Below are 11,860 nucleotides of genomic sequence, written 5' to 3'. Positions count from 1 at the left end.
TTCGGTCCCCCCTGCCCCGCGCTCCCCCCCGGGCCCCGGCCCGGCCCCGCTCACGCCGCCCCCCCCTTCACGTGGAGCCCCACGGGCGCCGCCATTGCCTGACCCCGCGCCGCCGCGCGCAGCGCGTCACTTCCGGCCAAGTACGCGGGAGCCGGAGGCGGCTGTTCCTCCGCCTCCGAGCGCAGTTCCGGTTCCGGCGGCGCCATGACGGGCCGAGGGTCGGCGAGCCGGTTCTTGGCGTCTGTGCTGCACAACGGCGTGGGGCGATACGTGCGGCAGCTCCAGCGCCTCCAGCTCCGCCTCAGCCCCAGCGCGGCTGATGCGCGCGGAGCCAGGTGCCGAGAGCGGGATGGGGTGTGGGGGGGAGGAGGGAGTGGAGGAGGCTGAGGACCCGGCATGGGATGTCATAGGATGGGATGGAGCGAAGTGGCATGGGGTGAAGTGGAGTGGCAGGGCATGACATGGGATGGAGTGGAATAGAGAGGGGGAGTCTGGTGACCTATGATTAGATGGGGTTAGGGGCCGGGCCTGATGGGATGGGGGAAGCTGGTGATCTAAGGCGGGATGAGGTGGTGGCCTGTCTGTCAAGAGAAGATGCTGCTGACCTCTGAGCCCTCAGGGCAGCGTCGTTGGTGTGACTCCACCTACGACCTGTGCCGTGGGACAAGGGCCCCTCTGACACTCCCAATCCCCGCAGGCAGTTTGTGGAGGAGGAAGCGGTGGACTTTGCCCGGCGGCATCCCGATGTTGTCCTCTATGTCAGCCCCTGTGATGTCCCGGCCCCTGTGCTGGTGGCTGAGTACTGTGAGTTGGGGGGGGTGTTGGGAAGGCTGAGGGGTTGGGAGGGCTCGGCCTGACCCCCCTGCTCTGCCACAGTGAATGGGACTGTGCGGGAGGAGCTCATCGCCAGCAAGACGAGTGAGGAAATCTTGCAGCTGGCCACCAAGCTGGCCAGCCAGTCTGGCTTGGACATCATCCGGATCCGCAAACCCTTCCACACGGACAACCCCAGCATCCAAGGCCAGTGGCACCCCCTCACCAACAAACCCTCTGCCCTCACTGTCCGGGGCCCACGCCTGCATGCCCAATAAAGCCTCCACCCTGTACCTCTGCATCCATCTCTCTCACCATCCCACGCCTCAGAGAGACACTGCCACGCCACGTCCAGGCAGAGCCGCGTTTATTGCCGGGGCAGGTGGGACTGTGCACAAGGGGTGCCACGCACAGGGAGTGATGCCCTTTGGGGGAGCGGCAGTGCTTGGGGGTGGTTCTTTCCCCCCACAGCAAAATGAGGGTGGAGCGGGATAGGAGAGCCCAGGCGTCTGGCTCTTGCCTTTCCCACTAAGCCTTGCTCTTCTGGGGCAGGAGGCCCTGGGCTTCAGCCCATCAGGTACTCCAGAGGTTGCCCCTGCTGCAGGACTGAGCTCTGGGCAATGCTCTGATTCTGGAGGCGCTCGTGAGAAACATCATGGGAATGCACATCTCCCAGCAAGTCTGTCCTCTGGTGTCACCACCCTGTTTCTGGGGCGTGAGACACTCTTGTTACCCTAGTCCTTTGTGTTCCCTTGGGAGGCAGAAGGAGCAGAGGTAGTTGGGGGAATTTAGGGACAGTGGCTGCCCCTGAAAAGTGCCGTGAAGAGCAAGAAGCCCTTGGGGGAGGCAAGCCCTGGTCCAGGGCTTCTCTTCCTTGCTATGTGAGGACATTTCCGCTCCCGTACATTGTCCCAGTGGAACAGGGCTGTGCCTGAGCCCTAGGTCTCCTTAACAGCACGACGTAGGAGGGCAGAAACAATTGGTGCCCAGGGCTGCAGGGGCACTGTGGATGTCGCGCAGACGTAGGTGCTGCATTGGTCCGTTGCCACACGCAGGGCATAGTGGTAGCTGTCAGTGCATCCTGCTGCCCACTGCTGCAGCGCCCTGGGGAGAGGGGCAGGGCCCTGTTAGGGCAGGAGGTCTGGGGCTGCCACCTCCCCAGGGAACTCAGCCCTGCATTTCACCTGGGGCTTCCTCGCACTGGGCAACCACTGCTCCACCAGCTGCTCGTGTGTCTGGGACATCGGCTCCTCACCACAGTTCCATCCCTTGAAGAAGTGTTCTCTCTTGGAGAGGAAACCCTGCAGGAGAAGTGAGAGAGTGGGTAGGGGGCTGGGAGCCACTGAGGCCAGCCCCTCAGAATGCAAGAATTGTGCATGTCCCCTCTCCTGCCTGTGAGCAGGCAGCTGAGGGAAACCTATGCTGGGAAGAGGCACAGGCACCACACGGCAGTCCCCTCCCCGCTCCTCACCCACCTCTCAGCAGCTGTCCAGATCCCCTGTGCCAAGGGAAACCCGGCGGAGCAGAATGAGTCCATGCATCCACAGCAGCAGCTCTCTCTCCCACCTGGATGGACAGACAGAAACTTGCCCTCCCCCCAGTGTCCACCTTCAGCCAGGCGCCAGCTCCTGCCTCCAGCTCGTGGCCACCGTCAGTGGGTTTTTGTACATAAATAGAGCTCCCAAATTTAAATAGATTCTTTTTCTTTTCTTTTTTTCTGTACAGTGAGTCTCAAAAGTGAGTGAAAAGCCAAAGGAATGGCCAAACCCGGGCCCGGCCCGGCTCTGCCATCCAGGAGGTAGTTTCGCCTGAGTCTTGTAACACTGCTGGCAGCGGGTGGGAGAAGGGGCTGGAGGGGCGGCGGGTCCCGCTGGCAAGACCCCAACCCCAGCCCCTACACGGAACTCTCGTCTAGCTTCTCCACCAGCTGTGTGTGTTTCCGCTTCTCCAGGATCTTGCTGAGCTCCTCAGTGAAGGATGCGCTGTAGAGCGGGGAGGCCAGCGGCTCCTCCTGTTGCTGCAGCAGCATGTAGCTGTTGCCATTCATCTTGCGGAGGACGTTGGGCAGAGCCCCCACGCCATTTGTGAGCTCAGCTGGCAGCGGCGGTGGTGGCGGAAGTGGGGGCACAGCAGCCGGCAGCTCCTTGACTGGGGAAGTGGCAGCTGTGGGTGCCTCGCCAGGAATGATCCGCAGGCAGCCATCGGGGTAGGTGAGCTCTTCCTCCTCCTCGTGGTGACCCTTGCGCAGGCAGTTGGCCGAGACGGTCTGCAGCTCCACACTGGCTGGCCGCGGCTCCCCCAGGACGTACTTGCCCTTGCGCTTCTCCAGGCAGGACATGTAGAGCAGGATGGCGCTGAGCACGGCACACACTACCACCAAGGCGACAATGGCAGAGATGTAAGCCACCTTCACGTCACTGTCCACCTGGCTGGCGGCGTGGGGCTGCGGGGTGTCCGTGGGGCTGCGTGGCAGTTCGGGCAGCACAGTGAGGCTGTAGGCGGCCAGCAGCGTCCGGAGACCCTGCTCCTCCCCGTAGCAGCGGTACTCGCCGCTGTGCTGGGGCAGTGTGTCCGTCACCAGCAGCCCGTCCACCCCAACACGCAGCTGGTCCTGCCCTGTGGCCGGCACCTCGCTGCCATTCAGCAGCCAGACAGCTCGGGCCAGGTTGGAGCGCTGGTCACAGGGCAGCAGCACATCGTCACCCCTCAGGACCGTCCGGTTCTTCCATGGCAGGGAGCCTGTGGAGACATGCACCACCTTGCACCTGTGTCCCTGAGGGACACCAGCATCTCTTGCGGTGCTAAAAGGAGGTACAGACTCACCACGCCCGGAGCTGCTCCGGCATCCCTTGTTGCCGCTCTGAATGTCCTGCACCAGCCCTGTGCTGCAAGACACAGAAGGCTTCAGCTCTACGGCCCCAGCTGAGCCCACTCTTTTGGGGTCACGGCCACCAGCAGACCCTGGGGGGTGGCACTGGGGTGACTGGCATGGAGTGATGTGGAACTCCATGTCATCAAGCAGCTGGGGGGCACGAGGGGCACTGTGGAGAATAGGCAGCCTGTCCCTACCTGTCGGTGCTGGCGATGGCGCGGCAGGTTCTGCCGTCCCAGGCGCAGTAAGGGTCCCGGGCCAGGATGCAGTCGTAGCAGGAGGCGTACCTGGCGCAGGAGGCCAGGGGCACCTGCAGGATCCCACCGGGTGCCCCCACGTACAGGCTCCTCTGGGGGGAGAGGGCTGGCTCAGCATTGCCCCAGCACGTTGTAGCTGGGCTGTGGGGTGCCCCATGATGCCTAGAGATCCCTCCCAGCCCTACAGCACAGTTCTCCTTCAGGGGGATACACAGGGAAGGGCCCCCAGCTCCAGTCAGGGCTGACTGCTGGCACCTGGTGAAGAGGTGGTGGTCAAGTTGGTCCCTTTCCCCAAGCTGCCCTGCTGGGCTTCAGCTCGTGTCCTGAGCTGGGGTGACACAAGAGTTGTGTCCCCCAAACAGCCCAATCACAGCTCTGCAGCACAAATATGTCCTGTGTGTGCTATCCCCCCACTTTTTCTACCCCTCACCTGAGCGTGGGAGATCACCAGGCTCTCCACAGGCTGTGGGTCCCTGAACACCTGGACCTCCTCCACAATGTGGACACCGGAGTCTGCCACCACGACCTTGTGGATCCAGCCATCCCCTGGGGAGCAGAGCAGGGGTCAGGAGGGAGCATGGGATGTCCTCCCTGCCCAGCAGAGACCCGGCAAACTCATCCCATGCTCACCTGTCCCCATGAAAAGCACATCGTAGGAGCGGCCATCGAGGGCCTGCACCCTGTCCACAGCCAGCCGGCTGTATGTCACACTCTTCTTCACCAGCAGCGGCTCCCCACCAGCTGGCTTCACCTCCTCAAACATGAGCGGGTGCAGCTTGACAAAGTCCAGGACGCTGTTGGGCAGGTCCTGCGAGGAGTTGTAGCCCTTTCTGCGGGAGTGGTCCGTAATGCACTGCCCAGGGTAGATGTGGGTCAGAGGGGCATGCAGCCATCCCACACCACCCCCAGCTCCGCGCCCCTGGGCACTCACAGAGCCAGGCCGGGGCTCAGGCACTGCACCGTCATAGCGGGACCACTTGCGAGCTGAGTCCTGGTACTCCATGTAGGGGCCCTCAAAGGCGTGCTGCACTGCCGAGATGTTGTAGCGGCACACGGCTGAGGCCTCCATGGTCCTCCTGCGGGGCAGAGCCCTACCTGAGCCCAGGCAGATGCGTGGTCACTCCACACCAACGTGCCCCCAGGTGCTTCGCGCCCACCTGCACATCCCCTTGAGCATCTCTGTTCCCCCCTGTGCTGCAGACTTCTAGTCGCAGCTGTTTCAGCCGTTGTACCACTTACCACTGCGCTGAGAGGGTGAAGGTGGCGTAGAAGACAGTGCTGGCCCAGCCCCCTCCATCCAGGCTGCAGACGCTGCGCAGCACCTCATAGTAGGGCATGTAGCAGACTAGGCGTGCCTTCATGAAGGACGTCCACTTGCGCTGAAGGATCTTCTTCCCCCCGACATCACTCTGGGAGGGTGCAGGGAGCATTTCTGCACAGGCTGGTGGGAGTGCGTCCCCCTCTGCCTGTGCCTCAGTCTCCCCCAAGGTGTAGGCACGCAGCCCGTGTGCTGAGCAGAGGAGCGCTTGGCTCCCTGTGGCTGGGGACTTGCCTACCTTGCAGATACGGGCCACCCGGGCTACTCGGGCCACCTGGCTCTTGTCAAAGAAGGATGTGGTCTCCTCACCCGCCCGCTCCGTGAAGAAGTAGTAGATTTTGTCATCGTCGCCCACAGGGCTGTCCTTGCTCTCCTGGACCAGCACAGAGGCCACAAACTCCGCATCTGGGTAACGTGGAGAAGAGGGGGAGATTGAGCACCCACTGCGGGACTCGGGATCCCTCCCTGACTCGTTTTCCTCTCAAGGCAAACCACACAGGACCCCAGGACCACCCCACCCCTGCTCCACGAGGCGATGTATGGTGTCCCGCAGCCCGTGACACCAGTCCCAGGGTGGCACAGGGACATCTCACCATTCAGCCAGTGCAGCGGGGACTCCTCCGTTTTCAGTGGCCGCTGGTGCAGGTTCCTCCGGATGTCAGGGAGGCTCCGAAACTCATAGCGTGTGGCTGTGTACAAGCCACCGTCTGGGCAGGACAGGCAGGGCAGGAGCCCGTTAGCATGGCCCTGCACACCAGGGACAGCCCCAAATGCCACCAGCATCCTCATAACTCAGGCAGAGAAGGATGAGGAGGATGAAGTACTGGCTTGCTAAAGCCCCCACATGCAGAGCCCACCTAGGTGGAGATCGTCCCCAAGGGGGCATTTGGGATGGGGCCAGGGTTGGTGGCATCCTGCATGTCCACACCAGCCCTGGCAAAGGTGCTGCTTACCCACAATGAGGCCGGTGTAGCCACGGGCTGGGTCATATGGGCACTTCTCCTTGCCTTCCTCAAAGTGGGATGGCAACATGAACCTATCAGCATCCTAGAGGGGGACAGAGGACCAGGTTAGATAGGAGAGAACACACCTGCCTCACCTGCCAGCCCCAGGTTCTGTGCAGAGGCTGCTAGCAGGGATAAAGTGATGTCCAAGGCTGTGCCCTTGTTTGGGTGACAATCCCCACCTGGCACCCTCCAGCTGGTCAGAAACTGCTCTGATAGCGAGAGCCCCCAGCCAGGAGTTGGGGGCAGGTGGAGGGCAGCTCCAGCACCCCACTTTGGCATTGTCTGGGCATTGAGCAGGAGCTGGCCAATGCAGCCCATGTTCCCGGGCCGTCCCTGCCAGCAGATGCTGCCCAGCCGGGCTGAGTCCCTTCGGGTGAGGTCTCTGTCATGGCAGGAGTTATTTTCTTTGGGGGTTGCTGTTCAAAGCGCGTTAAATAATGATGGGGTCCTTCCAGCTTAGCAGCTCCTCCACCTGACTCCCAGGGAGTGCGATGGCCAAACTGGACGGGCAGCACAGCCGTGGGAACAGGCATGACCCCTCTGGGGCTCCCTGGCCATGCAGGGGACATGGCCCCAGGTGGCTTTGCCCCCCAGCTCAGGAAGAGTGGTGGACAAAGGGCGGCTGAGTCACCAAGGAGACACCACACAAGAGGTTAAAGTCCCACTGCCGGGGGAGTGTGGCTGTCCCTGGCTGCTTTGTCATGAGTCACAGCCATGCAGGGACTCCTGGTCTGGCCTAGAAAACCTTGCAGAGGGGCCGCTGAGTCAGTCCTGCCACCAACACCTTCTCTGGGCACACCTGCCACTGGCCACCAGCCAGTGTGAAGCCCCTTGGGAAGGAACCAGCTCCAGTGCTGGCACATCCCACCCCACTGAGCCCATGCACCCTTCCAGCCCAGCCATCGTGCTATGGGGTCAGAGTCCAATCCAAGTTCCGGGGTGGGGACTTTGGGCATCTGCGTCACGGTGGCTGTGTCCCCAAACCAACCCACCCCAGCCTAGGGGTCACTCACCTGCCCCTTGAGCTCAAGAGGGGCTGGGAAAGGGGCAGAAAGGGAGTGGAGCTGTGGGTGGAGACGGTAGGACAGGACAGGGGCTGCGCCACCCGAGGGTGACATGGTGGCAGGGGACAGGTGACAGCTGTGGAGCCGAGCAGCACTCACGATGGCAGCGCAGAGCGGGTGGAAGGCGTAGGTCCCGCAGGCGTAGAGGTGGGTGCTGTTCAGCCTCTGCAGAAACCGCACGTGGTTGAAGCACTCAGTCTGCGGTGGGGGAGGACAGGCGTTACAAGCCAGGGAAAGTGGCAGCGGCCCCGCAGCACGCGGCACCCACCCACTCTACCTTGTTGTTTTTGCCCTTCTGCAGGCAGTCCATCTGCTTCTCCGGGGAGGCTTCCCAGTGGATCTGCAAGTGGAAGAAGGACTGCCACTTCATGATCCCTCATCACCACATGACCCCTCATCGCTGCGTGGACCCCCCATCACTGTAGGCTCCAGGCTCTTCCAGAGCCATCAGAGATGCTAAAATCTTCTTTTATTTAAGGAGGGGATGGCTACTCAGAGCATGACAGAACATGTGTGGTCCCACACCCCAACTAGAGGGCAAAAACCCCAGAGCAGCCGCAGAAGCCTGGAGGTTCTGCGGTGTCCTCCTTGGGAGGAGCAGAGGGGTACGCTTCCCCTCTCCACCCTGTGCCCTGCCCACGGGTCCCTGAAGCAGGCAGGTCTGAGCTTGGGGACACCTCCCACCGCTGTCCCCACGCTGCCTGGCTGAGAAGAAGGACCGAGCATCCACAGGGGACCTGGGGACAGCACGTCCAGGCAAGACCTGAGATGGTGAGTGGCAGGATGAGCAGGGGCAGGATGGTCACAATTCAGGCAAGGACTGGGCAGCGCAGAACAGGAGAGGACAACCAGCCGCCAGTGGACAGAGACCAGGCTCACCGTGCGGTGGGAGCCATCAGCCACGTCACTGGAGTTGAGGGCGAAGATGGCTCCCCTGGCACCCACGTAGAGGATGCCCCGGTCGTCCTCCAGCAGCAGGGTGCTGTAGTTGAAGGTGTGTGCACTGAAGTGCCGGACGCCTGACAGCTCTGCAAAGGGAACAGGGGACTGACTGAGAGGGGACCTGGGCCAGGCACGGCACAAGCCGCCAGGGCAAAGGCAGAGAATGGAGCCAGGAGCAGAGGGAAAGGCCCCCACCGAGGTTATCAGGCAGATGGTGCTGAGTGCCAGCAGTTACAGCGGAGAAAAAAAGGAAGAGGGGAGGTTTGGTAGAAGGCAAAAGACACTAACTGGGCTCAGACTGACAGGGGAAATCGCTTCCTTCTAATTAAAATGGCAGCTCAGGGGTGGAACCTGCAAAGTCCATGCCGGCATGGACCTGTCACACTGTTTGGGGAAGTGAAAACATGCTGGCAGTGACTCTGACTCCAAACCAAACCTAGCCAGCCCAAAAGGAAGGATGCAAAAATCCTGAACAAAAACTTTGATGGAAGGGGAGAGCTTCTGCAGTGAGCCTGGGTGCCTTCTGCCCACTAAGCCAGAGAAAACATCCAATCTAGGGTGCTGAAGTGTGAGGTGAGACTCAGCCCTGGCCAGAGAGACCCCAAGCCAGGAGGAGAAAGTCCCATGGAGCTTGGGAGCCTGGAGGCAGCTGGGGAGCAATGACCCCTCTGAAAGGAGGCATTGTCTGGGGAGAAAAGGGCACCACAGCTGCAAATGAAACCTTCTCCTGCTGTCAACCACTGAGCTGGGCTTCACTAATGAGGTCAGCAAAGTCATATGGACACCCAAGGCATGATGACACTGTGGGACTGCTGACACCACAGAGGCAGAAGACCAAGAGTCCAGTGGCAATTAGAGAAAATCAGAGAAGCAAGCTCCTTGCTGACTATTTGGGCCACAAGAGCCCAGCCCGGGTGTGATGCCCGGCTCAAGACACCCTCCAAGGGTTGCTGGGCAAGGCCAGGGGCTGGCCAAGGCTGGTTCCCTGTACATCCTCGTCTCCCCCCGGGCTTTTGGGGAGATGCCTTTGCCCTGCTCCATCCCCCAGGCCACATTGATTCCAGGCACCAACGCAAGACAGCCATGTGGGCTCCAATTTCTGGAGCCCAGCGGACACAAGGCCTCCCTATAACCACCCCCCATGCTGAGCCCCTCACTCTGGGGTCTGGCAAAGGCTGGATGCAGGCACCAAAGCCAGTGCCAGCAAGATCCCAAGCCCCACCGCCACCACCAAGACCCGCACCCCCTTACCATCAAAAGTGACTGTTGTCCTAGGGGTGGCATGCAGATCAGTGGCAGACCGCCGCGACGGGTAGCCCATCGCTGCCACCACGAAGAGAGCCGTCAGAAGATGGGCTGTGCCTCCGCTCATCTTCCCGCTCCCTCGGCGAGGGCAGCCGCCCAGCCCGCTGCCGCCGGGCCAGCACTGCTGATCCTTGGGATGGGCTCCCCAGCTCCCCGTGATGAGGCCGGCCACCAAACCCTCCTGAAACACAGAGCACTGGGTCAGATGTGCCTGTTGTCCCCAGCACCTCATGAGCAAGTGGGCTCAGGAAGCAGCTGGCTGCGCATATACACAGATGCTTGATTGGACACAGCCTCACTCCAGGGATGGCTTCAGAGAAAAAGCAAACCCTTGTTTGCCAGTTGGGAAACTGAGGCACAGCACAAGGCATCAAGCCTGCAACCACCACAGGGTGGGCAGGGGAATCTGAGTGGGGCAACCGTGGCTCAGCATCTGCTCTGTTGCAGCGGTGGCAGTCGCTTGCTAAGCACTTGTTTGGTTACTCAGAGGCTCATTTTCCTCCAGGTTCCTCCCTTCTTTGCTCAAGGCTGTCTCCCCCTGATCAAAGAACGTGCTTCAGCAGAGCCAGCTGATCCTTCATTGGATTTTTCACATCCAAAAAGCAGATACATTTACTCACAAAATATAGTGGGCCCAGGGGCCAAGCACTTTTGTGGGTTTCTTGGCATGCTGAGGCATCTCAAGCCCCACTTCCTGGAGCAGATGCAGCAGGATGGGTGGCAGGAGGGCTCCCAGGGAGCTCCAGGGCTCTACTGCTCCCTGAAAGCACAGCTGGCAATCTCCTGGCATGCAAGACACTTGTCCCTAGAGTTTTGCCCCTCTTGAAATGACGAGACTCCTAAGGGCAGAGGTGTGGGGTAGGATGCTTCAGGCACGCAGCGACATGGCGTGAAGGAAAATCAATGCAGAAGCCGCTTGGCATCTTCACCAAGTCTTTTCAAGCAAGAACGGCTTTACCCCAGCACTGCTTGCCTAAGAGATTTCAGTTTCTCTCACATCCCAAGCTGCCTTGAAGCTCAGCATCTACCTCTGCTCTCACTTTCCTGCATCCAATCCCTCCCAAATAATCTCCTGCCTCTCCTGATTGCATCGAACAAAGCCACTGGTTCACTTTGCCGGCGCTAAAGAGGAAGAAGACGACTGGGTATCTCCAAGCAGGAAAGCTCCCCATAAGCAACCAGCACCTATATGTTTGCTAAGGGCTTTTTTTTTATATATATAAACCAAATACCTGGCGCTGTAGCGAAGCTGTTCACACACGCTGGCTGAAGACAGTTTCCCTGAAGCAAATACCTCACCAGGTCTCAGGCAGAGGGGAGGTAAAAACCGAAGTGAAATGAAAGTGAAAAGGGCTTTAGGGCTGAAAAGGAGAAGCGAGGGGCTGGATGTGGGATCCAGCTGTCATCCTGGAGCTGGCACTAAACCAGTGCTTCCTTTGTCACGGGGGTTCAGACCCAGACCTCCCGATTGCACTGGCTGCTGCCTCGAGCATCCCGGGAAAGGGACAGAGGGGACATGTGTGTCCCTCCTGCCTCGCTCATCCCAGGTGCCAGCCCAGCCCAGAGCACCCACAGAGCACCCAGCCCTGGCTGCAGGCAGGGAGCCTCCTGCAGGGCTCAGCTCCCCAATGAGCCGATGATGGTGACCTGGACCATTCTCCCTCCAAGTAACTCCTGTTCCCAGGGCAAGACCTGTCTGGACCAAGGGTTGCCCGTGAGGGATGGTCCTGGCAGGGCAACACAAGGCAGGTGAGTGGGGATGGAGGTCAACAAGAAAGAAGTTGCTTTGGTGGCACAAGCCAAACCCACCAAGCTTTTTGGACAAAACAAGCAGCAGGGGCATATCTGGAGTATCAAAGAACCCCAGCAGCTGTGGAGACCCTTCCCCAGGCTTCTGCATGGGGACGTGAGCCTGGAATCATGCAAAAGCCATGAAAGCTGCTGTGCGCCTGGGCTGAGGAAGCAGAGGGGAGGAGAAACTTTCTTACAACAAGGCAAACAACGATCTCTTATAAATCAGTAACAGCCCTTCGAGTTGCCTGCGTGCTGCCAGGCATCCTTACCTTATCTCCCCAAACAAACAAGCCTTGAACTTTGCCTGCTACCCGGCTCCAGCAGCGTCAGGGATTGGAGCCAGGAGCATGGCTGGGCAGGGTGGCAGGGATGGTGTTTACTGCAGGGCAAGTGCTGTGCTGTGAGCCAGCCCCAGCTAACATTTAACCAGCGTGAGCACCCAGCCAGTACGGGAGGGGGTGGAAATCAATAAATTAACCTGTGCGGCT

General features: G+C 60.4%; 2 protein-coding genes across 10 annotated transcripts in view; one reads left to right on the top strand and one right to left on the bottom strand.

Moving 5' to 3' along the window:
- Positions 1 to 170: 170 nt before the first annotated feature.
- Positions 171 to 1,103, top strand: MRPL43 (mitochondrial ribosomal protein L43). The gene is made up of 3 exons (XM_009561521.2): positions 171 to 335; positions 698 to 804; positions 877 to 1,103. The coding sequence occupies exons 1-3, from the start codon at positions 205 to 207 to the stop codon at positions 1,089 to 1,091; spliced, it is 453 nt and encodes a 150-aa protein (XP_009559816.2). The 5' UTR covers positions 171 to 204; the 3' UTR covers positions 1,092 to 1,103.
- An 894-nt stretch (positions 1,104 to 1,997) lies between these two features.
- SEMA4G (semaphorin 4G) overlaps positions 1,998 to 11,860 on the bottom strand; it is a 29,315-nt gene continuing 19,452 nt past the window's right edge. For 7 of the 9 annotated variants that reach the window (XM_054070945.1, XM_054070946.1, XM_054070943.1 and 4 more), the window contains exons 2-16: positions 9,525 to 9,759; positions 8,211 to 8,359; positions 7,609 to 7,671; positions 7,431 to 7,529; positions 6,214 to 6,307; positions 5,854 to 5,967; positions 5,499 to 5,665; positions 5,182 to 5,351; positions 4,874 to 5,018; positions 4,573 to 4,795; positions 4,373 to 4,488; positions 3,883 to 4,034; positions 3,637 to 3,698; positions 2,289 to 3,552; positions 1,998 to 2,114 (exon numbers count right to left, since the gene is read on the bottom strand). In XM_054070945.1, coding sequence (XP_053926920.1) covers positions 2,708 to 3,552; positions 3,637 to 3,698; positions 3,883 to 4,034; positions 4,373 to 4,488; positions 4,573 to 4,795; positions 4,874 to 5,018; positions 5,182 to 5,351; positions 5,499 to 5,665; positions 5,854 to 5,967; positions 6,214 to 6,307; positions 7,431 to 7,529; positions 7,609 to 7,671; positions 8,211 to 8,359; positions 9,525 to 9,645 — 2,520 coding nt within the window. In that variant the 5' untranslated portion in view covers positions 9,646 to 9,759 and the 3' untranslated portion in view covers positions 1,998 to 2,114; positions 2,289 to 2,707. Of the gene's footprint in view, positions 2,115 to 2,288; positions 3,553 to 3,636; positions 3,699 to 3,882; positions 4,035 to 4,372; positions 4,489 to 4,572; positions 4,796 to 4,873; positions 5,019 to 5,181; positions 5,352 to 5,498; positions 5,666 to 5,853; positions 5,968 to 6,213; positions 6,308 to 7,430; positions 7,530 to 7,608; positions 7,672 to 8,210; positions 8,360 to 9,524; positions 9,760 to 10,810; positions 11,626 to 11,860 lie in introns of those variants that run through there. The other 2 variants (XM_054070947.1, XM_054070941.1) reach the window with 2 other exon arrangements.

Source organism: Cuculus canorus, chromosome 7 (genome assembly GCF_017976375.1).
Source record: "Cuculus canorus isolate bCucCan1 chromosome 7, bCucCan1.pri, whole genome shotgun sequence".
In the NCBI taxonomy this organism is placed as follows: domain Eukaryota; kingdom Metazoa; phylum Chordata; class Aves; order Cuculiformes; family Cuculidae; genus Cuculus; species Cuculus canorus.
This window is presented reverse-complemented; position numbering and strand designations above follow the sequence as displayed.

Coding starts and splice junctions, on each gene's coding strand:
- MRPL43 (XM_009561521.2), top strand. CDS start 205: ATGACGGGCCGAGGGTCGGCGAGCCGGTTCTTGGCGTCTGTGCTGCAC. Junction 336..697: donor GCTGATGCGCGCGGAGCCAG/GTGCCGAGAGCG, acceptor CAATCCCCGCAG/GCAGTTTGTGGAGGAGGAAG. Junction 805..876: donor TGTGCTGGTGGCTGAGTACT/GTGAGTTGGGGG, acceptor GCTCTGCCACAG/TGAATGGGACTGTGCGGGAG.